The sequence below is a fragment of the Colias eurytheme genome, chromosome 14 (assembly GCF_061535395.1).
Source record: "Colias eurytheme isolate Ceu_HAF_F1 chromosome 14, ilColEury1 Martin Lab GWU primary, whole genome shotgun sequence".
Lineage (NCBI taxonomy): Eukaryota > Metazoa > Arthropoda > Insecta > Lepidoptera > Pieridae > Colias > Colias eurytheme.
Window position 1 is genome coordinate 2,893,624 of NC_142993.1, and position 20,163 is coordinate 2,913,786.

General features: G+C 32.6%; 1 protein-coding gene and 1 non-coding gene across 3 annotated transcripts; both read right to left on the bottom strand.

Moving 5' to 3' along the window:
* Positions 1–6,404: 6,404 nt before the first annotated feature.
* Positions 6,405–6,476, bottom strand: TRNAE-UUC (transfer RNA glutamic acid (anticodon UUC)). The gene has a single exon. It is a non-coding gene; the product is annotated as a tRNA-Glu (tRNA).
* Positions 6,477–7,553: 1,077 nt separating this feature from the next.
* On the bottom strand, positions 7,554–9,273 carry Dh31 (diuretic hormone class 2). 2 transcript variants are annotated; one of them, XM_090109584.1, is made up of 4 exons: positions 9,191–9,273; positions 8,667–8,771; positions 8,401–8,421; positions 7,554–8,131 (listed from the first exon to the last, which is right to left on the bottom strand). In XM_090109584.1, the coding sequence occupies exons 1-4, from the start codon at positions 9,271–9,273 to the stop codon at positions 8,002–8,004; spliced, it is 339 nt and encodes a 112-aa protein (XP_089965710.1). In that variant the 3' UTR covers positions 7,554–8,001. The 2 variants fall into 2 exon arrangements, with proteins under 2 accessions (XP_089965710.1, XP_089965711.1); XM_090109585.1 differs by lacking the exon at positions 8,401–8,421.
* Between the last annotated feature and the right edge of the window lie 10,890 nt (positions 9,274–20,163).

The following is a 20,163-nucleotide window of genomic DNA, read 5'->3' on the forward strand; positions in this document are numbered from 1 at the left end:
AAAATAACATCGTTTTTCCATCCATTAGAGTTGTTTATTATATTTATGACAGTATTAATCTGCTCCATAAATCCTAGACAGCGTCAGGCAGATTATGTTAATAGCAATCTATGAACGGAGGTTTTTCCAAGCCAGTTGGTTCGGAAAGGCTCTACGTAACCGGCCGACTGGAAACTCGTAACCACTTGTATATGTATCGGACGACCTCAAACGCAGTACTATTTTTAGATGAGTATTTTTATGCAATTAAAGGTTAGTTAAATGTTGAGACCGTTTTGGTACAGGGTGTGTTCATTCATAATTCCCATTATACGTTGATGCTTATTATTATGTTTTTAAAAAATAAATAGTGCAATTATGTCTCTTTTGTAAATTACTAACTACATTTCATTACTAAAAATTAACATCTCGTCAAGTATACAATAAAAGGTACATATAACGAACATTACAACAAATAAGATAATTCTTATAGAAGAGAGTTTCTGTAACTAATGGTTCTTGTCTTGTTAATATGATAATAATTATTACCATGGCTGGGATTCTAAGACAGGAAAGCCATTCAATTTGCATACAGTTCAAACTACTGCTTATCTCTACATGTATGTTACAGAGGCCAGCTTCCAGCAGGGTATGTGTTAAACCCACCGTGTTAATGTGACCTAATTTATAAAAGCGTACTCGACACCCACTTTAAAACAGGGGTATTTGTAAATTATTCTCGTTAAAATATGCTAACTAGTAAAAGTAGTTACATTATGGATTTGTTTTGTTATAATTAAGCATAATTAATTAAGTACCTATCCACAACGTTGTGCATCTTTTAATAATTTATTCAATGTTCAATTGTCTTTAAAACCATTTACGAGTATATGGAAGTTATAAAGATCTCATTCTTGACAAATCCAGGTATTCGTAAAGATTAAATTTCAACACGTAAGTATATTTCTTCGTAGAGCTCAACAACGTAGCGCCATAGTTGCGTAAATGGAAAAGTGATTATTTTCATACCACTTGTTCCAGTACAAATGTTCATTTTCATATATTATGTATATGCACTGCTTATTGTTAACTTCATCTATAAAGATTAAAGTAAAATAATAATCACTCCCTTCTTACGTAGGCAGCGGTATTGTGTAGAAGATAAGAATATGCAATGACCAATGTAAAATCGATAAAAGGCAGAAATAGTCCACTCCACTGAAGGTTCAAGGTCCAGTCTGACTCACTATCTGATTACAGTACACGTGTAGCAATTGTATAATACTTTCATATTAGAGAGAGCTATCTAGCGCAGTGGCGTAGCCAGGTAAAGATTGGCCCGGAATAACAAAATAGGGCCTCTGAACGATGACCGGTAAAAACGTCTTGTCTAGTTAAGTCGCAAAGTCACATATTTATGTTGAAAATGTGAGAATTTTTTTTATACTTCAGTTCTATTGAGATTTTCTGTTAAGAATCGAGGGACCCCAGGTAGCTCTAGGGCCCTGGGGGCCTCGCACCACATAGCCTAAATAGCTACGCCACTGTTCTAGGGTAGTTTATCTTGATCGTGAACTTCCATTTCAGTCAGTTAAATTACATTAACAACAGTTACTAGTTATTGATTTCATGAAATAACTGGTTTCAATATAGAATTACATCAAACATAATTAATAAGCCATGGCTTCAAGGGATATTGTAAAACCAAGTATATAAAGCTTCTAAAATATGTATGGATTTCACATCAGTATTGTAAAGAATAAAGATAGACTATCAGTTGAACTTCATCGAGTATTTCAATTATAGGTATCAGGGATCCAAACAAATCTTTAACAACAATAATAAAGCATACAGGATTCTCTGTGAAAGAAGTAAAGAGTTACTACAGTGGCAGACTGAATCTATCTTTATAAATGAAGTGAAATACAATACAGTCTTATAATCTCGCCGCAGTTCTCGTGTCGTAAAAAGTATAGTACCTCTATTTTGTCTCGATTTTCTAAACGATTAGTATGCACTGCGAATAATAAGACCCATTCCCACGAAAGCATTGCTCTTTGAAAGGCTGTTGAACTTGTACAAAAATATTACTCGTTATTTTTAAATCTTTATTCCCTATGCTCAAATATATTCCCACTTCTCAGAATTCAAGACCTACTACTATGTTTAAAGTGTAGATTGTGTATTATTCATAGCTACGTTATATATTCTTTCTTTTTCGTTTCTGTTGGGTAAATTTTATCTAATACTATAGAATATGCAATTGAGAGTTTTAAATGTTTATTGAAATTAGTACCAAAAAAAGAATGTTTGTAATGCCACTTTAATTTTATTGGTCTCATTGACACTAGTTTTGATTGTCTCTATTATCTTCAATAAAATTTAAATTTCAGTACATTTGTGTGATTATATTATTGAAACGACGCAGAAAACCATTATTTTAAGAACCTCTAGAATAATTTTGATATAAGTTTCCATTGAATGAAGATAAAATTTTAATATTTAGTTTAATGCACTTTCTGAAGCCAGCGAGGAATAAAATAATTAGGAAAGTCTGCGATAAAGCTTCTGAATTATGTATCGCATTCAAGTTTAAAAGTTTTATATTTAAATTTTCAATCCATTAGTAACGAGTTTTAATTCTTATAAAATTTCCACGTTTCTGCTAACTTCTTGTATCATATTTCGCTAAACGTATTGGAATATGGTCATTGGTCATGAAAAGTTTTACTTAATTTTATTTGACGATGTCCATGACTAATTAATTTGGAACTGCATATTTTCATATGTTTTTTGAATTGTCTTTTTTTATCTTTGATCCGTTTTAAACTGTTTTAAAAGGTGGTGTTTTACGGAATTTTCGAAATCCTTATCATACGCGGCATTACATGATATGTGATGCAAAATAGAAGAATAACGTTAATAAAGTAAATTGGCGTATTCAATTTCGTACGATGTATGGAATTCAGTAAATCGATTCGATTTTACGTAATATAATAAAACAGGAAGATGAGCAAAAACACTAGCATTATGTTACATAACAATTTACTTCGGAAAATAGGTACTCAAGTGTATCGCAAGAATCTAAAATGTTCCCCAAATTGATTTACTCTCTGGAGTAACAAATATCTCAACGATTCAAGGGCGAACATTGAAAACAAATAAAAGTTAGACAATAGGTACGATTGAAAAGTAAATATCATATCGAAACCACGGAACACTCGACCTGTTTTGATATCCAATGGTTATTTTTGACACCATTTCATAGAATTTCATATTGTGTATAGGAAAAATATACCTAAGCGATGTTTTGAGTAATAGGGATTTTTAATAGCCAAATAAAGAAGAATGTGTTATTAGAATGAATTTAAGAAATTATTTTTGTCTCAAAATACAGCTTCTATGTTTATTGTGTAGTGCCCTCTTATCAGCTAGTGCTTTTAGTAAAAGCAGGAGTCTATTTCATGTACATTTTTTATTGTATTCAGTGAATATAGGTAAGATAATAATGGGTTTTGAACAAATAATGTACCTAATACACTATACAATTTTTAAAAGTGATATGTAGGCTTAAAGTCTGCAGTGTTATCTAAACACGGCTTTATACATATAAATTTTCACGTTTATAATCGAATGGACTTGTCTATTTTTTCCTATCAGTCAGCAATAAGACGGCTCTATTATATCATTGGTTGATTTATCATTTATTTGTTTAGGAATAGAAACAAAAAGATTGGCTTACATTTTCGAGATTACAGAGTCACAATTATATCGAATACTTTCGAAGCCAATTCTTACGAAAGATGTTCGAATGATATTATCCTTACGCTATACGCCATTGCGGTGCTTTTCTTTGCCAAAAATATTAAAATTCAAAAGGCTCCGTCCGATCGTGTATTGCACGTTTTATAAGTTCAATGTAAATTCAAAATGTGTGCATGTAAATGGAGAATCAGTGACATTTATGTCTATTAAGTATTGATTTGTTGGTGCAGGGATAAAAAATATATTTTTATGCATTTATAAATAGAAATAATATATCTTACGCTAACGTCTATGTTAATATTCAATTCTATATATACCATTTTGTACTCAAAATTAATAAAATATATGAAATATTGTATGATACTTTTCCTTCGCCAAATATAGTGGTGGAAATAAATTATTACGTTCTTATAAATGTAAAAGCTGACTGCAAATGTTAGGATTTCTCACTTATCGATATATCACATTTAGCACACAATAAACATTTTTGTTGATTAGGCAGAATTTATTACACTGTATTTATTCAAATTATATAATATATTAAGCATCAGCTTGTCTTTTTTCGAAGAACCAACCAAAAATATGACAACGGTAAAAATTTGGCTTACGCTTTTAAAATTGTTAACTAAGTACTAACTAAGTGATTCATTAGCAATTTGTACATACCTATACTCAAAGAAAGAAACAATTATCGTAATGAACATAAAGTAATTACGTAACCTTCCAAGTTCCAAGATTTAACGTTCACCTAGACCCCAGAGAATAGTTTTCTAGAAAGAAATAACCGATTTGCAATTAAAAACGACGCGTTGGACGTAATTAATTTTTCTTCTGCAACTATTTTAGTTTATTAAGAACTGTATTGCTACTAGATAATATTATCATAGTACGTACGTGTATTTATACTACATAATATGGTATTATGTTATCTGTGCTACTAGTATATTATTATATTATATATGGCAATGTTGTACGGATTGTATGAGGCGTTAGCAAACGATGAAATTGAAAATTGTAAGCATATAAATTTCAAGTAAGCAATTGATTGTTATTGTTCAATTTATTTTTGTGAGCATTAATCCGCTTTGTATCTTTAGCCATTGTTTCTGCCCTGTCTGAAACAGTTGAATAGGTATTTTATATTACACAGTACCGGTTGGTATATTTATATGTAAATTATATTATAATTTATATCTTATATAAGCCGACGGCTTCGCTTGAGGAATGGATCATATTGCGAAAAGAAAATTTGAAAATTAAATAAAAAAAAATTTATGCTCAGTACTTTTTACTTAATCTATTGTGATGTATCTACAAAAAGAAACATTTTATACGACAGACAGATATTCCCTTACAAGTAAAGATAGCAAACGTCGAATGCCTGAAAAATAATTTTATCCGAAAGGTCTGAAATGTGTTCTTTCACGCAAAAACTATAAAAGCAATTTGGCTGAAATTTTGTATGCGGATAAATTGTGGCTAGAAATAATATTATAGTGGGTTTTTATCAGCATAAAGTTTTATCTTGTGGTATATCCAAATCATGTCTTGAATAAACTGTGAAAATTTTCATGAAATTCGCACTTTGTAAGAAATTTAAGCGTAGATATTTTTCGTAACTAATGACCAAATTTATAATTAAAATTCCTCGCTGTGTTCTTAAATATAACTCTTGGATATAATTGCATTTTACATTAGTCGAGATGAGTCTAGACAAGTATAAAGTATTATATTACAGTCTGGGTATCAGTGTTTGTAAACACTATTCTTTTTGTCTGTATGTCACTGTCAAGTTGCTATTAAAGATAAAAGCTTTGCGTAAAATAGTGAAACATTAACATTTAACATTAACATTTGAACCTATAGGTGAATTCTTTTATGGAGATTAAAGACTTTGAGTTAATTTAAATGACGCAATTAATAAATCGTTAAAAGTTATCCCAAATAAATAAAAATAAGTATTAAGGCTAAAGTCACATGAAGACGGGACGTATAGTTCTCGATAGGAAGGCTGCTGGCTGATATATTTTATGATGCAAAGCAACATCCATCGGTGAAACCAAGAACTAAAACCATTAAAACCATAATAAATACGAGTAATGTTATTTGTAAGGATTATGTACCATTACGCAAGTCTATTATTCTAATACTTTGTATTTTGCGTAAGCACATAATATGAAAGATAAAAATTAAAGCTTCAAAGTTATTCAAGCAAATGCACGATTTTTCGCTCGTTATACAAACCAGTAAAAGTTGATCCGCAAGAACATTTATAATGGACGGGAGAACAAAGGCACGTGGGACTTATCGTCGAGTATAGAGGTCTATGTATATTGGGGACCATTAGTCCGCGTTTTGTTGATACAGCTTTAGCTAAGCAGATGTCGCAAGCGTTGAATGTAGAATACGGTATAAATATGGCTGTATAGACATTACCTTTTGTTGGTTTATAAATAGAATTGTAACTTTGTTTACTAATTTTTAAAACCCATAACTTCTGTTTCAATAAAATTTTCTTATATATTTCGTTAAAAAAAGAACTTTTGCGTTTTAAGCATCCAAAATCAAATTAGAACTTAAAACGGTATGTTGTATTATGAAATTGTTAAGTTAACAGAATTTCATAGTATAAGAAAAATAAAAAGAAAAACAAAAGGATTTTCCCGTACCGGGAATCGAACCCGAGCCTCCTGGGTGAAAGCCAGGTATCCTAGCCACTAGACCATACGGGAGTTATGAACACTGCCAAAATACCACTATGGTTATTGTAGAAGTAACATTAATGTGTAAATTTAGTTATTTTTGGTAATAGACGTCTTATTTATTATTATGTATTAGAATTTTAAAGAAATAAATACCGAACAACGTAACAATAAAATACCGAAAAATGTTCAATACAATTTTTTATACATTAAAATCGAAATGAAAATTTTCAATAATTAATCAAATATGACGTATTTCGTTAATCAATAATATCACGAATTCTACATTAAATAACTGTACAGGCACAGACTAATAATAATATACTACGTGTACAGGTAAAAAGAAATGCCTATGAAAATATTAAAATTGAGTACCTATCGCCATCTATGTTATTATTCATGAACTATGTATTTGTAATTCGCAGCGCGCGCTGTTTGCGAATTTTTTCTGTTTTAATTTAGAACAAAACTTGATTTTGTAGTAATACTATTTGTTATCACTAGATGTCATTGTTATCAAAAATCGCTTCATGGATGTAAGAGGAGTTTTTTTTTCAGATTAAAATCAATCTCCAACTAAGCGGAGATAATTTTACGATTTATATTCAAAATAATGATAACATTAATGTAATATTTATTATTTCCATTATTTAAAATTAGATTAAGGATTATTTTAACGCTTATAGGTATCTAGTATCTACCTATGTATGAAATGTTTTAAATTGTAGGTATAATATAATTTATAATATTAATATCACAGAATACATAATATCATAATATATTTTATAAGCTAAACGCTAAACTCAAACGCTAAATATCATAACTAAACAGTAAACACTATAATTTCATATTTTTTAATACTCTTTAATATATGTAAGTAATATAATAAATTTGGAATTATTTTAAATCTACTGTCATTTTTATTATTGCCTAAATGCGGCCTATTATTCGGAAAAATATACCTACTGGTAACTGGACGGAAAATAATAGCTTCTAGCTTTTTTGTATATTTTTAAATGTACATATAAACAAATATGATCCTTTTGGGAAGGGGAATTTATAAAAAAAAACTCATATAAAATACGAATATCTTTATTTCGACAACAATTTAAGACAGAAGGATTTGTAACTTATCCAAATAATTATATTATTTATTTACTAAACTTTGTCACATACGTTTTAAATAGGAAAATAAACGTTTCTTACAAGTAGATAATATTATCTAACAAAGCAAAGTAGGTACATCGAAAGCGTAATTTTTACAATGGAAAGACGAAACGATTTATGCCGTGGCTAGGTATAACAATATAATACTGAGTCAAAAAATACTGACACTACCGAAGAGATAGATAGATGAAATATAGATAGGGTGTTTAATTAGTAATTTTAAATCTCTATACAGGAATTTGAATTACACTACGTTAGCAATAGGCCGATTGTTTGATACTATTGTTGTTTGTAACCAAAAGCATTTTTTTGTGTTTGACACAAACGATAGTGGAGTGTCAGTTTAATAAGTCGTATCAGCACGCATGTGACTATAATGTAAGCGTTTTTAGTGTGCGTCGCGTCGCCTCCTGCCGGGGCCTCCTGCGAAGTTGGCGGCTGCGACTCCCATCATGTGCTTTGCGTGGAGGGCGCCGGAGTAGCCGCGGTTCAGGCCGAGGTCCAGGGCACGCTTCTCGCTGTAAATATAAGGTTGTTTAATAAACATCTGGTAGTACCAGAGACGTAGAAGAATGTTAGGAAGATCAATGTTGATTTTCTTTAACAATACAGAATAAGCGCAGAAAATGGAGAATGATGGGAAAGTGTAGGTGTAAATAGTGTAGGTACATTGATTAATAATATGAACACAAACCAAATATTGAGATTGGTGTATGAATTTTCCTGTAGTGGGTCGTTTTAGGTATGTGGGCGGAAAATTGTTATCATAATGTGACTACCTACATACCTTGAAATTACATCTTTGTAGCTGTAAACAAAAATTGATATTATTATATATATTATTAATGAATACTTACAAGTGGGTTAAATACAGGTTATTAAAACTACAATAATATTAATTTAAAGTGCCCAACATAACAGCTCTATCTATTAGGATAGAGCACAATTAATATGCGTTAAACAGATTTTACTCAAAAAAAATTGTCCAGTAATTTAATCTTTTATTTCTTTGTTTTTCGAGTTTTTAATTGAATTTGGTGGAAAAAAACTTACTTAGCGACTCTGCGTTCAAGCTGGAGGTAGTTGTCAAGGCGGTTAAGCATGTCCACGATTTCTTCAGGCTCGTATGGTCCATCGTCGAGGAAGTAGTTGCCAGCGCTGAAAAATTAATTTTAAAATTAGTCAATTCTTGAATTATTGAAGAGCTTTCGAAACGCCGCTAAATTTCAACAAAAAATGTTTGTTGAAAATTTAATGAGCATTATAAGTCTTTAGCTAAGTCTAAGAGCTTTCTTTGTGATAGGTAAGTATTTGGATGATGAGGTTTAAGTTAATATTATTATGTGTATAATAACAATTATTATGTGTATAAAAACTGTCATGTGTAGTAAAACATTGAATTAATATTATAATTCAGTCACAACGAAAGCTAAAGTTATAAAGTGAAAAAGCTCTCTATTTACGTCTTTCTGTTTTGATAGATTTTTACACTACAGCAATACTTATATTGCATTTCAATCTAGTAGTAGTACTTTACTAAAACTGTATTCTTAATCCTAAATATATTAATTACTTACATCCTGGGATAGCATGTGGCTGGTGTCGCCAGCAGAAGTGCGCCGAGGAGGAAGAAAGCAAGCAAACACGTGAATCGCACCATCCTGAAACGATTAATATATTTTATCATGTCATGTTTGCATTTTGCACGTAGATTATGGAGTGAGGGATTAAATATTGAAAGAGATTTCATGTTATCGTGTGTTCCATATATCAAGCTTTTGGGTACAGACAGCAATTTGCTAATGAAAATTTAATTTTTCAAATTATATTATTTTTATTATTTTTTTAAATATGCATGACTTATTTCCTAAAAAAATTGATACGCGAACAAGTTAATACGCGCACATTTTTAATTACGGTAATTTTAATTCTTAATTACGGTAATGCAAGTTTCATGAATGTTCTATTTCTACACAATTGACTGACAGATATGAAATATTTTCCTGGCTATTTTAGAACGACAATACACATAGCTTGCTAGACTTTAAATGAAAAGAAAATGTATGTTGCTCATGATTAATATCATTTATCCCGCATTATTGTTCCGTATATTTTACAGATAATGGACATAGTTTAAAGTACCGAGTATTAGTATTGAACATTTCAAATGAGGACAAGGATTATGAGCTCTTGAAACTGAAGCTATGCCTGGCTGTTTAGCTTCACAATTACGTAGTCAATTAGCAGGTAGGTCTAGCAGACAATCGGATCAGTGCACTCCACAAGCGAGGGTGGACTTTGTTTGATACTAGTGTCGAGTATACTCGTAGCTTCTAGAACATTCTATTGCAACTAATGGTGATGAAGGATACGTTTAATATTTGAATTGGTTTTCGATGGTATATTATTAATCGGATTTGAAATAGTAACGTAGAGCTTTTGAACTTTAGAACTATTATGATTTGAATTGAAAGGTTAACATTAAAGGTACATATTACGGGAAATATTTTTTCTATATTTTGGTTTTTATTTTAGTGCGTAAAAATTATCAGTTTAAGATTTCTCCGAGGACAATTTTTAGCGCCATAATATTATATCTATTAATGTAGACACTTAAAAGTTTCATGAACTTAAAGATGCTAATACCAGTATAATTAAGTCAATTAAAGTATATAGGACTACATAAGTGTGCTCTTATCGTTAGATATACAACACCTAATACGATGGCTTTGTCTGTAAACGGTTATAGCTTTTCACATTACGTGGAAGTATAGAAGATATCTAGCTTTAGTAATCTTAATTCAAGGCATTATGAAAGAAGCCTTTGTGCGCTTTTGTTCGTGATAATGTTTATTGTGACGAAAATAGGTATTCTGCTAAACTTTTTGATAAGACTAATTTAAAAAAGAAATATTTCGAATTAAAATGTGTCGTGAAAACCTTTACGATATCTACTTTCTCATAATTTATAAGAATAAGAATAAGAATACCTAAAATAAATTTTATTAGGCACACCATATTTCCACCACCAACACAAAAAAAAGAAACAATATCAAAATACACTCTTAAATATAGCAAACATAAAAATTAAAACTAGGAATATAATTTGTGTGGCGACTGGCGACCTAAAGGGTAAGGCCGCTCAGCATATGCTATGCCGATATGGTCAGCATAGCGCTGGTTTTCAGGTCTAAAGTGTCTCTCTCTGCTGTTAGTTAATTAAACATTAAACAATTAATATAAGTGCTTTTAAAGATCTAATGAATTTTTATGATTGGTCATCAAAGGTCATTTCTTTGCTAAAATAATAATTTATATATATTATTTAATAAAATGTCGTAGACTGCGGTCTGTATACATATTTTTTTCTATAAACGTATGCATAGCGTAATAAATAAATCAGGAATTTGACTTGCAGATCTTTTGGATTTTCAATCACTACATAGTATAAAACAAAGTCGCTTTCTCTGTCCCTATGTCCCTTTGTACGCTTAAATCTTTGAAACTACGCAACGGATTTTGATGCGGTTTTTTTTAATAGATAGAGTGATTCAAGAGGAAGGTTTATATGTATAATAACATACATTAAATAGTGGAGAAGTACTGTTACTTTGAGGTTTCTAATGTGATGTCGTAAAAAATTACATTTTTTCCGCTTACATTGCAAACGCAGGCTGAACCCTTTTTTTTTTTTTTTTTTTTTTTTTTTTTTTTTTTTTTTTTATAGTGGGGAAATCTTCTTAGATACCCCCGGCTCCCGGGGATGGAGCCGTGGTTATGTCGGATTTCTACCGACTAAAACCCCACTCTGTTCCATCGCGCTGCTTTGGACGGAACTGCGGGAACGGTTACGACTCTACCGCGTGTCCCGCCCAGCAGATGCCCGTTTCCAGGCCCACCACTAGAACCCCCCTCGCTGGTGGCTGCTGGAACGAAGGCATTACGCCACCAACGCGCAGACAATGGATCTTTCCCCGCTCCATCATCCGCGTTCCCCCGAACCCCCGACCCCATCACCGTCCGGCCGGAGGGTGCACGCCGGAAGGTCCTCCGATGTGTGAAATACACGTCGGGAGACCCTCCGGCGCACTTTTATAGAGATTACCTCGCAGCCCCCACCTCACCAGAGGTGGCGGCCCTCGGTCCGGCCCCACGGACCGGATTACGAGTTGGCAGACGGTCGTATTACAGCGGCCGCCGCCCCACACTCTGCAGGAGTCTCCGCGCGTCATCACAATGACGCGTCGGGATCCCGCCCTCCGCTGCACGGCGTGGCTTGCTAAACCAGCTAGCCCGCCGCGCCGCGACCTCTGGCCGCCATCCACCGCCGCATAAAAGCCGGCTCCTCTCTGGCCCACAAATAGGACCTCTGCCGTCGGGTCAGTCGAGGCTTCCCAACTGCCGTTCAGCGCCACCCTTGCCTAGTGGACACGGGGTCCGCCAAGCCACGACCTCTGGCCGCCATCCCACGCCGCACACAGCGGCCGCTGGGCCACACCCAGCCCTGGCCGTCGGGCCGGTTGAGTCTCCCCGACTCTAAACCAGCCGTTCAGCCCCTCGCTGGTCCAATTTCGCTTCACTCAGAGGGCCATAACTCCGAGCTACTGAGCCCCTCCGCCACGACAAGGCCTGGACCGTTGGGGGGGGAGGCTGAACCCTACGAGTTTTATCAAAATAATGTACTAAGTATTATACCTACACATTGAAAAGGTCTACAGAAAAGTCCGTGATGGTATATGTCTATCTCTTATGGATAACCCACAATAACTTTTTTTTTGTCATTTACTTTTTACGACAAATAATGGTTAATTTTCGAAGCGATTTTAACCAATACAGCATTAATCCTTAACCAATTAAATACCTTGAATACATTGTTCATTTAATATAGATCTATATGGCCCTTTACACCGTATGATTTAAGTGAATATTTTCGAAGATATTACAGATTTAAAAATTGCGGGACGTAGCGTTTGCGGCGGTACCGGCCGGCCGCTCGGCTATATATTTTATACCCGTGCGAAGCCGGAGCGGGCCGCTATGCTTTTATATTATACATACACCGTTCACAGTTTTTCTGTAGTGTATTTAGTATCAGCATTGCACCCGTGCGAAGCCGGGGCGGGTCGCTAGTATTTTTATAATTTGTCACGTGAGAGATAACGACACAACCACAACCTTCAATAGTTATTGGCGGCGTAGTATCACAGTAGTATATTGTTCGTTTATTAATAAGACTGTCAGACCGTATCGAGATTTACGTATCTCAAATTAATTTCGAAACAAAATCAGTAACTAACCTCAATTATGAATTAAGCCGTCATAAACAAAACAGAATAAATTTGCGGATCAGAGTCTAAAGGCGCGTAAAGTAAAGTTTTTGGGACTTTGTTAAATATAGACGTAGGGGTCGTAAATTTTATTTATCCTAACTGTTATAAGCCCTTGTTGACACGACATTTTGTTAAATAGTCACTCGTGAAAGTTTTATAATTAATAATCAGTGTTTTACTGATTTATTTAAATGTTATATTAATGACTTGATGCCTGAGTTATTTTTTTTTTCATTTTTATTTAGTTCTTACCTTTACCTACAAACTAAACAGTTGAATTAAATGTAGGTACCTACCTAATGTTTATGACTTACAAATGAGACATTAGGCATATCTATCGACATCTCTATTCACAGTAATCTCCATAGTAGGGTATTTACTATATCTAAATACGATTGCAAATATGTAAAGATCAATTGATTGAACTAATACAAACTGACGCTTGGGTTTGGGTACATTCCCTTGTGGCCGTGATGCTGAAATATTTACATACTTATGTAGATAGTATGTAAATATTGTTCCTGTAGTAAAAATGACGGATGTAAAAAGATGATACAAGAAGGGTTACAATAGCAAGATTTGATTTTTTCATTGTAAGATTCCAACACTGACGTTATCATTTACAATAGATATGAAACGGATAGGCTAAAATATAAGGTAATTTTAATCATAATTGTATCCAAAGGGATACAACTATGATTACGTACGACTTTCCAGTATAAAGGTACTGGAAAGTCGTACCCCGGAAAACGCATCGTTTCAAATTGTTAGAAATAAAAATTAAAAATAATCGTAATACTTGTAAGAGTTAAAACTAAGAAAATAGCTTAAATTTAGATTGCCAAAGTTAAGATTCAACTTAAGGTCGATAGCTAACATTTATTTGCTTCATCCTGAAAAAAAAATCCGTAAAAAGACAAACCGGGCGTTTGTTTATGTAAAAAAGGCAATTTGCTACAAACATCTAATATTACTATTCGATTATCTTTTATCGCCGATGACCGATCATGCATATAGTTGACATAACCCACTCGATGCTAATGAGCATGGCGCTGATTGGACATACCGCGAGTGTGTCGATCGATGGACATGCTTACCTTTGTTAATGAAACACTGAACATAAATCACGTGACGTAAAGTTTGTTTAAAGAAAAGTTCTTATGTTATACACTCTACAGCTATTTGTTTTACACCGGCTTCGACAGTGACCAAGGGAATTAAAAAGTAGTATATATGTCGTGGTCATATCGTAGATTTGCTCATTTCATGAAATGGCCAATTTAGTTTGGCCAGATCGTTAAATCGTCAACGTTTCACGATTTGGTCATCCACATTTGGCCAGATCGTCGATCTGGCCAAACGTGGATGGCCATTTCACGAAATGCGACCATTTTTGTTTCTTTTTTAAAAAGCGATTCGCTTCTGGCACTCGCCGGCCGCTGCCGGGGCACGCTCGCTTTGCTCGCTCGGCTCGTGCGTTGTTTATTAAAGTCTAACCTAACCTAACCTAACCTATATTTTATACGATCTGGCCAAATGTGGATGACCAAATCGTGAAACGTTGACGATTTAACGATCTGGCCAAACTAAATTGGCCATTTCATGAAATGAGCAAATCTACGATATGGCCACGACATATATACAACCTCCTATCTCCACATACGCGAAATAAAGACAATCAAACTATAGCATATTAGTAACGTATATATGTATAACTTATTATGTTACTACTCCTCAAATCTTAATGAAAATTTGTATGTAGTGTAATTGTATAACGTATCTACTTATTTAAATGTTCTCTTCGTGTATCGCGTTGATACATCGTTGATGCCTATTAAAATATTCGTTCGTTGTTTTCATATAACAATGGTATCTACGTGTAGTGGAACGCACATTAGAAATTCTGTGGTTAAATTTTGCCTAATGGATGATCCTAGTTTTACTTATTATGTCATCTGTTTAAATTGAGGTAAATGTGTGCAATTATTAGTGGTATGAATAATAAAATATTTGTTTCTTAATGACACTGAATAATTCTATTAGTTTTAAAATCAAGGAAAAGTATAGCTGCTCCATCGTGCTTTCAATAGTCGAGCAAAATAAAATTCCAATCGAGAAGCGTGGAAGACAGTTACGTTTCTCTTTGCAGCATCTTTAAAATTTCAAGTCACTTAAAAAATTCAACTTACAGAACAAGAGTTGCCTGTCTTTCGCGTAAAGTTTAGCAATGTAAATTTATGTGAACGTTTTATTTCACGTGAGCTTTTTTACGGTTGCTGAAATACAATTTATTAAAATGATTACAATATATTGAGCTACAGTTATCTAATTTATATTACAGACTTTCTTCTTATATTTAAATTCAGAGAAAAGAAACCTCATACCAATAAACTCATGTAAATTGTTAAACCATCTGCACTCTCTCAGTCTAAGCTTAACTGGATTAAAAATTTAAACCAAAGAAAGTCATAAAGCCGTGACATACGGAGCAAAGGATGGACATTAACCGTTGGCTCGTTTTATTATTCTGTCGTTGACGTACATTGCCCGTAAGAACGTGTCCACCAGCCTGGCTGGGAGCTTTGCACAATGCACATATTGTTATATAATGCGGTGCTCGAAAAAGTATTGTTAACTATGCTTTAAGGGCCCTTAGTAGGTGAAAACGGAAAAATGGACTGTTTTCTATGAGCTATAATTGAAAATATTGAAGCTTTTTCGCATTGAAATTTCTAATATGTATTACAGAACGTATGTGTGATGGGATGACTGTTTCCAAAACACGATTGGAAAAATTTTGCTCGATAAAAAAAAATCCTGAAGTTACCTCTAAAATATCATATAAATTCTCATTACAACTGTATTTTACGATAATAATTCGTATAAAATCACAAATACATAGGTATTTACCTTCTCGATTTCGTGACTGTTTTAGATTTGGAAAATACTAAATATTTTCATTCACTTTTTGATAAAAATGTGAATGGCGCTTACGATTTTCAGTTTCGAGCACATTGATTCCATACTAAACGCGGACCCCCTCACCGCTTACCTCAGGCCCGAATAGCTGAATTTTCGCTGACCGCCTAACCCCCCTTAAATGTTTATAACAAAAAGCGCGCGAAACAAAAGGATTTTAGCGGAATTGCTAACGAGATTTAGGTTTGCGACTTGGTTTTATGAAGTGGAAATTAATATCCTTTATAATAATACAATATAATGTTTAAAGAATATTTTTCTTTTATTAACATTGACTGGCTATAAACATAAATACCTACCTACCTACTTGACAAAAATAGATGTGATTGATTTTTTGAACTTGAGGCACCGGAACGATAATCAGGTATCTAAAAATACGGTAATTGGTAATTAGAATACTGATATACGTAGTGTAATCAAATTGCAATGTGATGTTACACGTTAGTGTGGGTGCGATAGTAAAACACGATTTGTAACCTACACTACAGTGATAAGAAAAATCAAGATGACCTTTAGGTACTCAAAACTTCGAATACATACCGTGATTATCTTTAGAGTACTCTTGATATTATCCCCTTAATATTGAAATGTATTAATAATAATTTATCCGGGATAAATTAGCTTTATTTACTTAATGAAGTATTTTAATGGATAACGGACGATTATAAAATCTAAAATAATAAAATCTCTTTGTTCTTTACAAAAGCAATTATCGTTAGAAGTTCCAAGATAATTTGGTAACAAAGTGATACCTTTATTTATTATTTTTGAGAAGATCGTTTTGATTGGTACAATTTTAGTACCCAGCTGTGATGGATGGCCTAAATTAAGCTGATAAAAATTAACATGGAAATAAGAATATTATGGAAATTAGTTAGTATCTTTTTTCACAGACATATGTAAATTTTTGGAGTTAACAAAAATTGGGACATAAGGTAAAGATTAGATATAATCGTTAATTATTATAAAGCTTCTGCTATAGTGAAACTTAATTTCTATCAGCCTTAGTCATATGTTCCTACATAATACATCGAATATGGAAAGCGAGAATATTACTCAAATTATATTATTATTCGAGTAAAGCACAGTTTGTTCAACAAGTAAACTCAAGAAACACAGTTTTACAAGCAAGAAGTTTGTATGAGAGTAATGTATGAACTTTTGTGATGTAGAAAATTGCTTTCGACAAGCAATTAAGACGAGTTGCAAGATTGTGTTGTATCCGCTGGGAAGTGGATGAATGGTGAACGAATATTTTGAACGAAAATTGATTAATATTGAAAACTTAACAACAAGAATGATGGTGAAAAATAAATGGTTCTTTAATAATTTTTGAATGTAGAGCATATGGGAGCTGCCGTTTATAGTAGGAAAATTTTGAAAGTTGTGAACCCCATTTCAGATTTTCATAGGCTTTATTTTATGTTTGATTATTATTGTTGTAATGATTATTGTTTGAATCGTGTCGAAATAGTATGAAAATAAATAGAATATAATAATAATATATTGTCGACTTATTCAGCAATTTATAATGATTAAAGTCGATTTCCAGAAAAAGTTTTATTACATCGTCTCAAACTGTTTGGTCTGTGTAGCGCATGTCGCGTGTATCGCGGCTGCCGAGTAGGTATACCTACTCGGCAGCCGACCGTCACGCGACATGCGCTACACAAAGCAGTGTTCGGAACCGTTCGAACAGTTTCACTTTTACCGTGGTTTCATAAAACCACACAACATTTTTTTTTATTTAATTTATCGCATCAATTAGGAGAAGCATGAATAATATAGTATTTAAAAAACATTGAAGTTCAACAGAAATTTCACGAAAAGTTACGACATAGTAAAAATTCTGTTTAACATTCTAATTCTTGTTCTTGAGTGGTTACTACCAAGTTTATAACCGATGCTTAAATTTGTTCAGTTCAAATATTTTAAAATGTAGAACAATTTATTATATTTTTTATGATTAAATATTAACAATTTTTAACATAAACCCAAACAGTAAACAGACAAATTTTCACTTAAATATATAATAACTAAAATTTACTATGGAAGAAATACAATGTAATTACATTTCCTAAGTACCTCCTTCACCCTTCAAAAGTGAATACAGTGAGTATCATATCCTTTGTACTACTAAAGATAATATTACTATACTAGATACTACATTTAAATAGATCGTAATATATAGAACCTTCTTGATCCGTCTCAAAAGAGATACAATTTCCTTTACTTTTTAAGGAGGTGAAAAGTAACAAGGTTCTAACATTTTACACGGCTCTATCTCGTATCCCACGTACATTCAATAAATACAATTTCGGTAGCCGTGCTCTGCTTTCGATACTAGGTACACTGTGATTTACCACGATTAGTGACCTGATGTACCTATCGGAAAATTGGGAAAGTTAAGATGTTTATAAATTGAGAGAAAAATACAGAGTAGAAATATCATGTGGGCAACTTAATTTTTAATTGTCTGTCTTAATTTTTAAGGTTTATCTATGGACAATTTTTCAGAAATTTCAAATGTTTCGTGTCTTTTCAAAATTTTTAACTTGTAAAAATACAACAACAAAAGTAATTTTCTTCATATTCTTCAATGTTCCTGATTTTAGAGTTTCATGTTGAAACTCGTATGTATATTCTAATTAATAAAAACAGAAACGGGAAAATTGTTATAATTTTCCTGTTTTCTAGTATTGAATGTTATGTGAACAATCTACATAATGTACGGCAATGTACATTATGTAGATTCAAAATGGGTCATCGGGTAAATATTCCAAAGACTTACTTCAATGTTACTTGAACATTGAGTTGTGTAAGTTAAAGTTCAATTTCATTACTTTTTAAAGTGAATGTTACCGAAATATAAGTATATCTATTTTTTAGGTTCTTTTGCATATCATTAATTCTTTAAAACAGACAATTAAACATTTTGATTTTAGAAGTTATTCAATTCCATATTTAACTAAAATCAGGAAAGACGAAACAACAAAATATCTAGCATTTTTTAATAGGACTTTGTTAATCTTTACCCATTAAGGCGTTTACAAACGTGCACCTGACACGTTTTCTTCAACCTTTAGATGTGTTCCAGATATCGTTAAAGATGAAAGAACATTGTATGGACGTTCTCTAAGATAGCTTTGTCTGTTCTGATTTGAAAAGAAGACGACTACGCTATCGGACTTTTAACGTCGCTATTGTGCTTTACACGTTTTTGACTAACATTTTTAATTTTGTAATACGTTTTTTGATTACGTGTTTCCGTAGAACTATCGTATTTTGTAGGGGGACAAACAGGTCCAATTAGAGTTTATATAATATCATAAAAAGACTTAGGGCCGATTTTTTAATGCTTGGATAAAACTTATCCGTCCAATAAAGTATTACACAATAACATTAAAATGTCACGTAAACTGTCAAATACGGGCAATTAGAATACGTTTTTAAAATGGTAGTTTTATACATTATTCGACGAATAAGTTTTAACCAAGGATTGAAAAATCAGCCCTTAAAACAATGTACTAGAAACATAATTATCTGCATATTAACGACAGCAGAACTTTTTAATTCTGAAATCTATGACTGTCAAAATTGTTCCACCAAAAATATTATGCACCGAAGAATACAACCGTACAAAGTTGCTAGTTAATGTTATGTATATTGTATAAACGTTGTGTAAATATTTTCCAACGACTTTAATGTGCTTCCCTATATCGTGAAAAAATAACGAATATTTATACAAGAAAATTGTTGTTATAAGGTAAAGTTAGATTTATGACTTTTAGGCGTATAAAATATTATGCTATATAGAACTAATTTATTTCTGTTTTATCACAAGAAAATTTAAGAGACTTGTTTTATTTATACGTAAATATTAGTAATTTACTACAGCCACACCATTATAACGGTTTTGTGGGTTCTTTTGTTTTCTTGAAGATGTTAGGAATAATTAATCCTACTCCTAATCCATCCATATAAATATTATAAATGCGAAAGTTAATGAGGATGGATGGATGTTTGTTACTCTTTCACGCTAAATACTACTGAACCGATTACAATGAAATTTGGTATGTAGATAGCTGAAGACCCAGAATAATACATAGGCATTTATCCCGGAAATCCCACAGAAACGGGAACTATGCGGGTTTTTCTTTGAAAACGCGAACGGAAATCTAGTAAATAATGAGGAACCTAAGTCTGAAATTCTTTACCGAGGTTTAAAAAGGGCAGGAAAA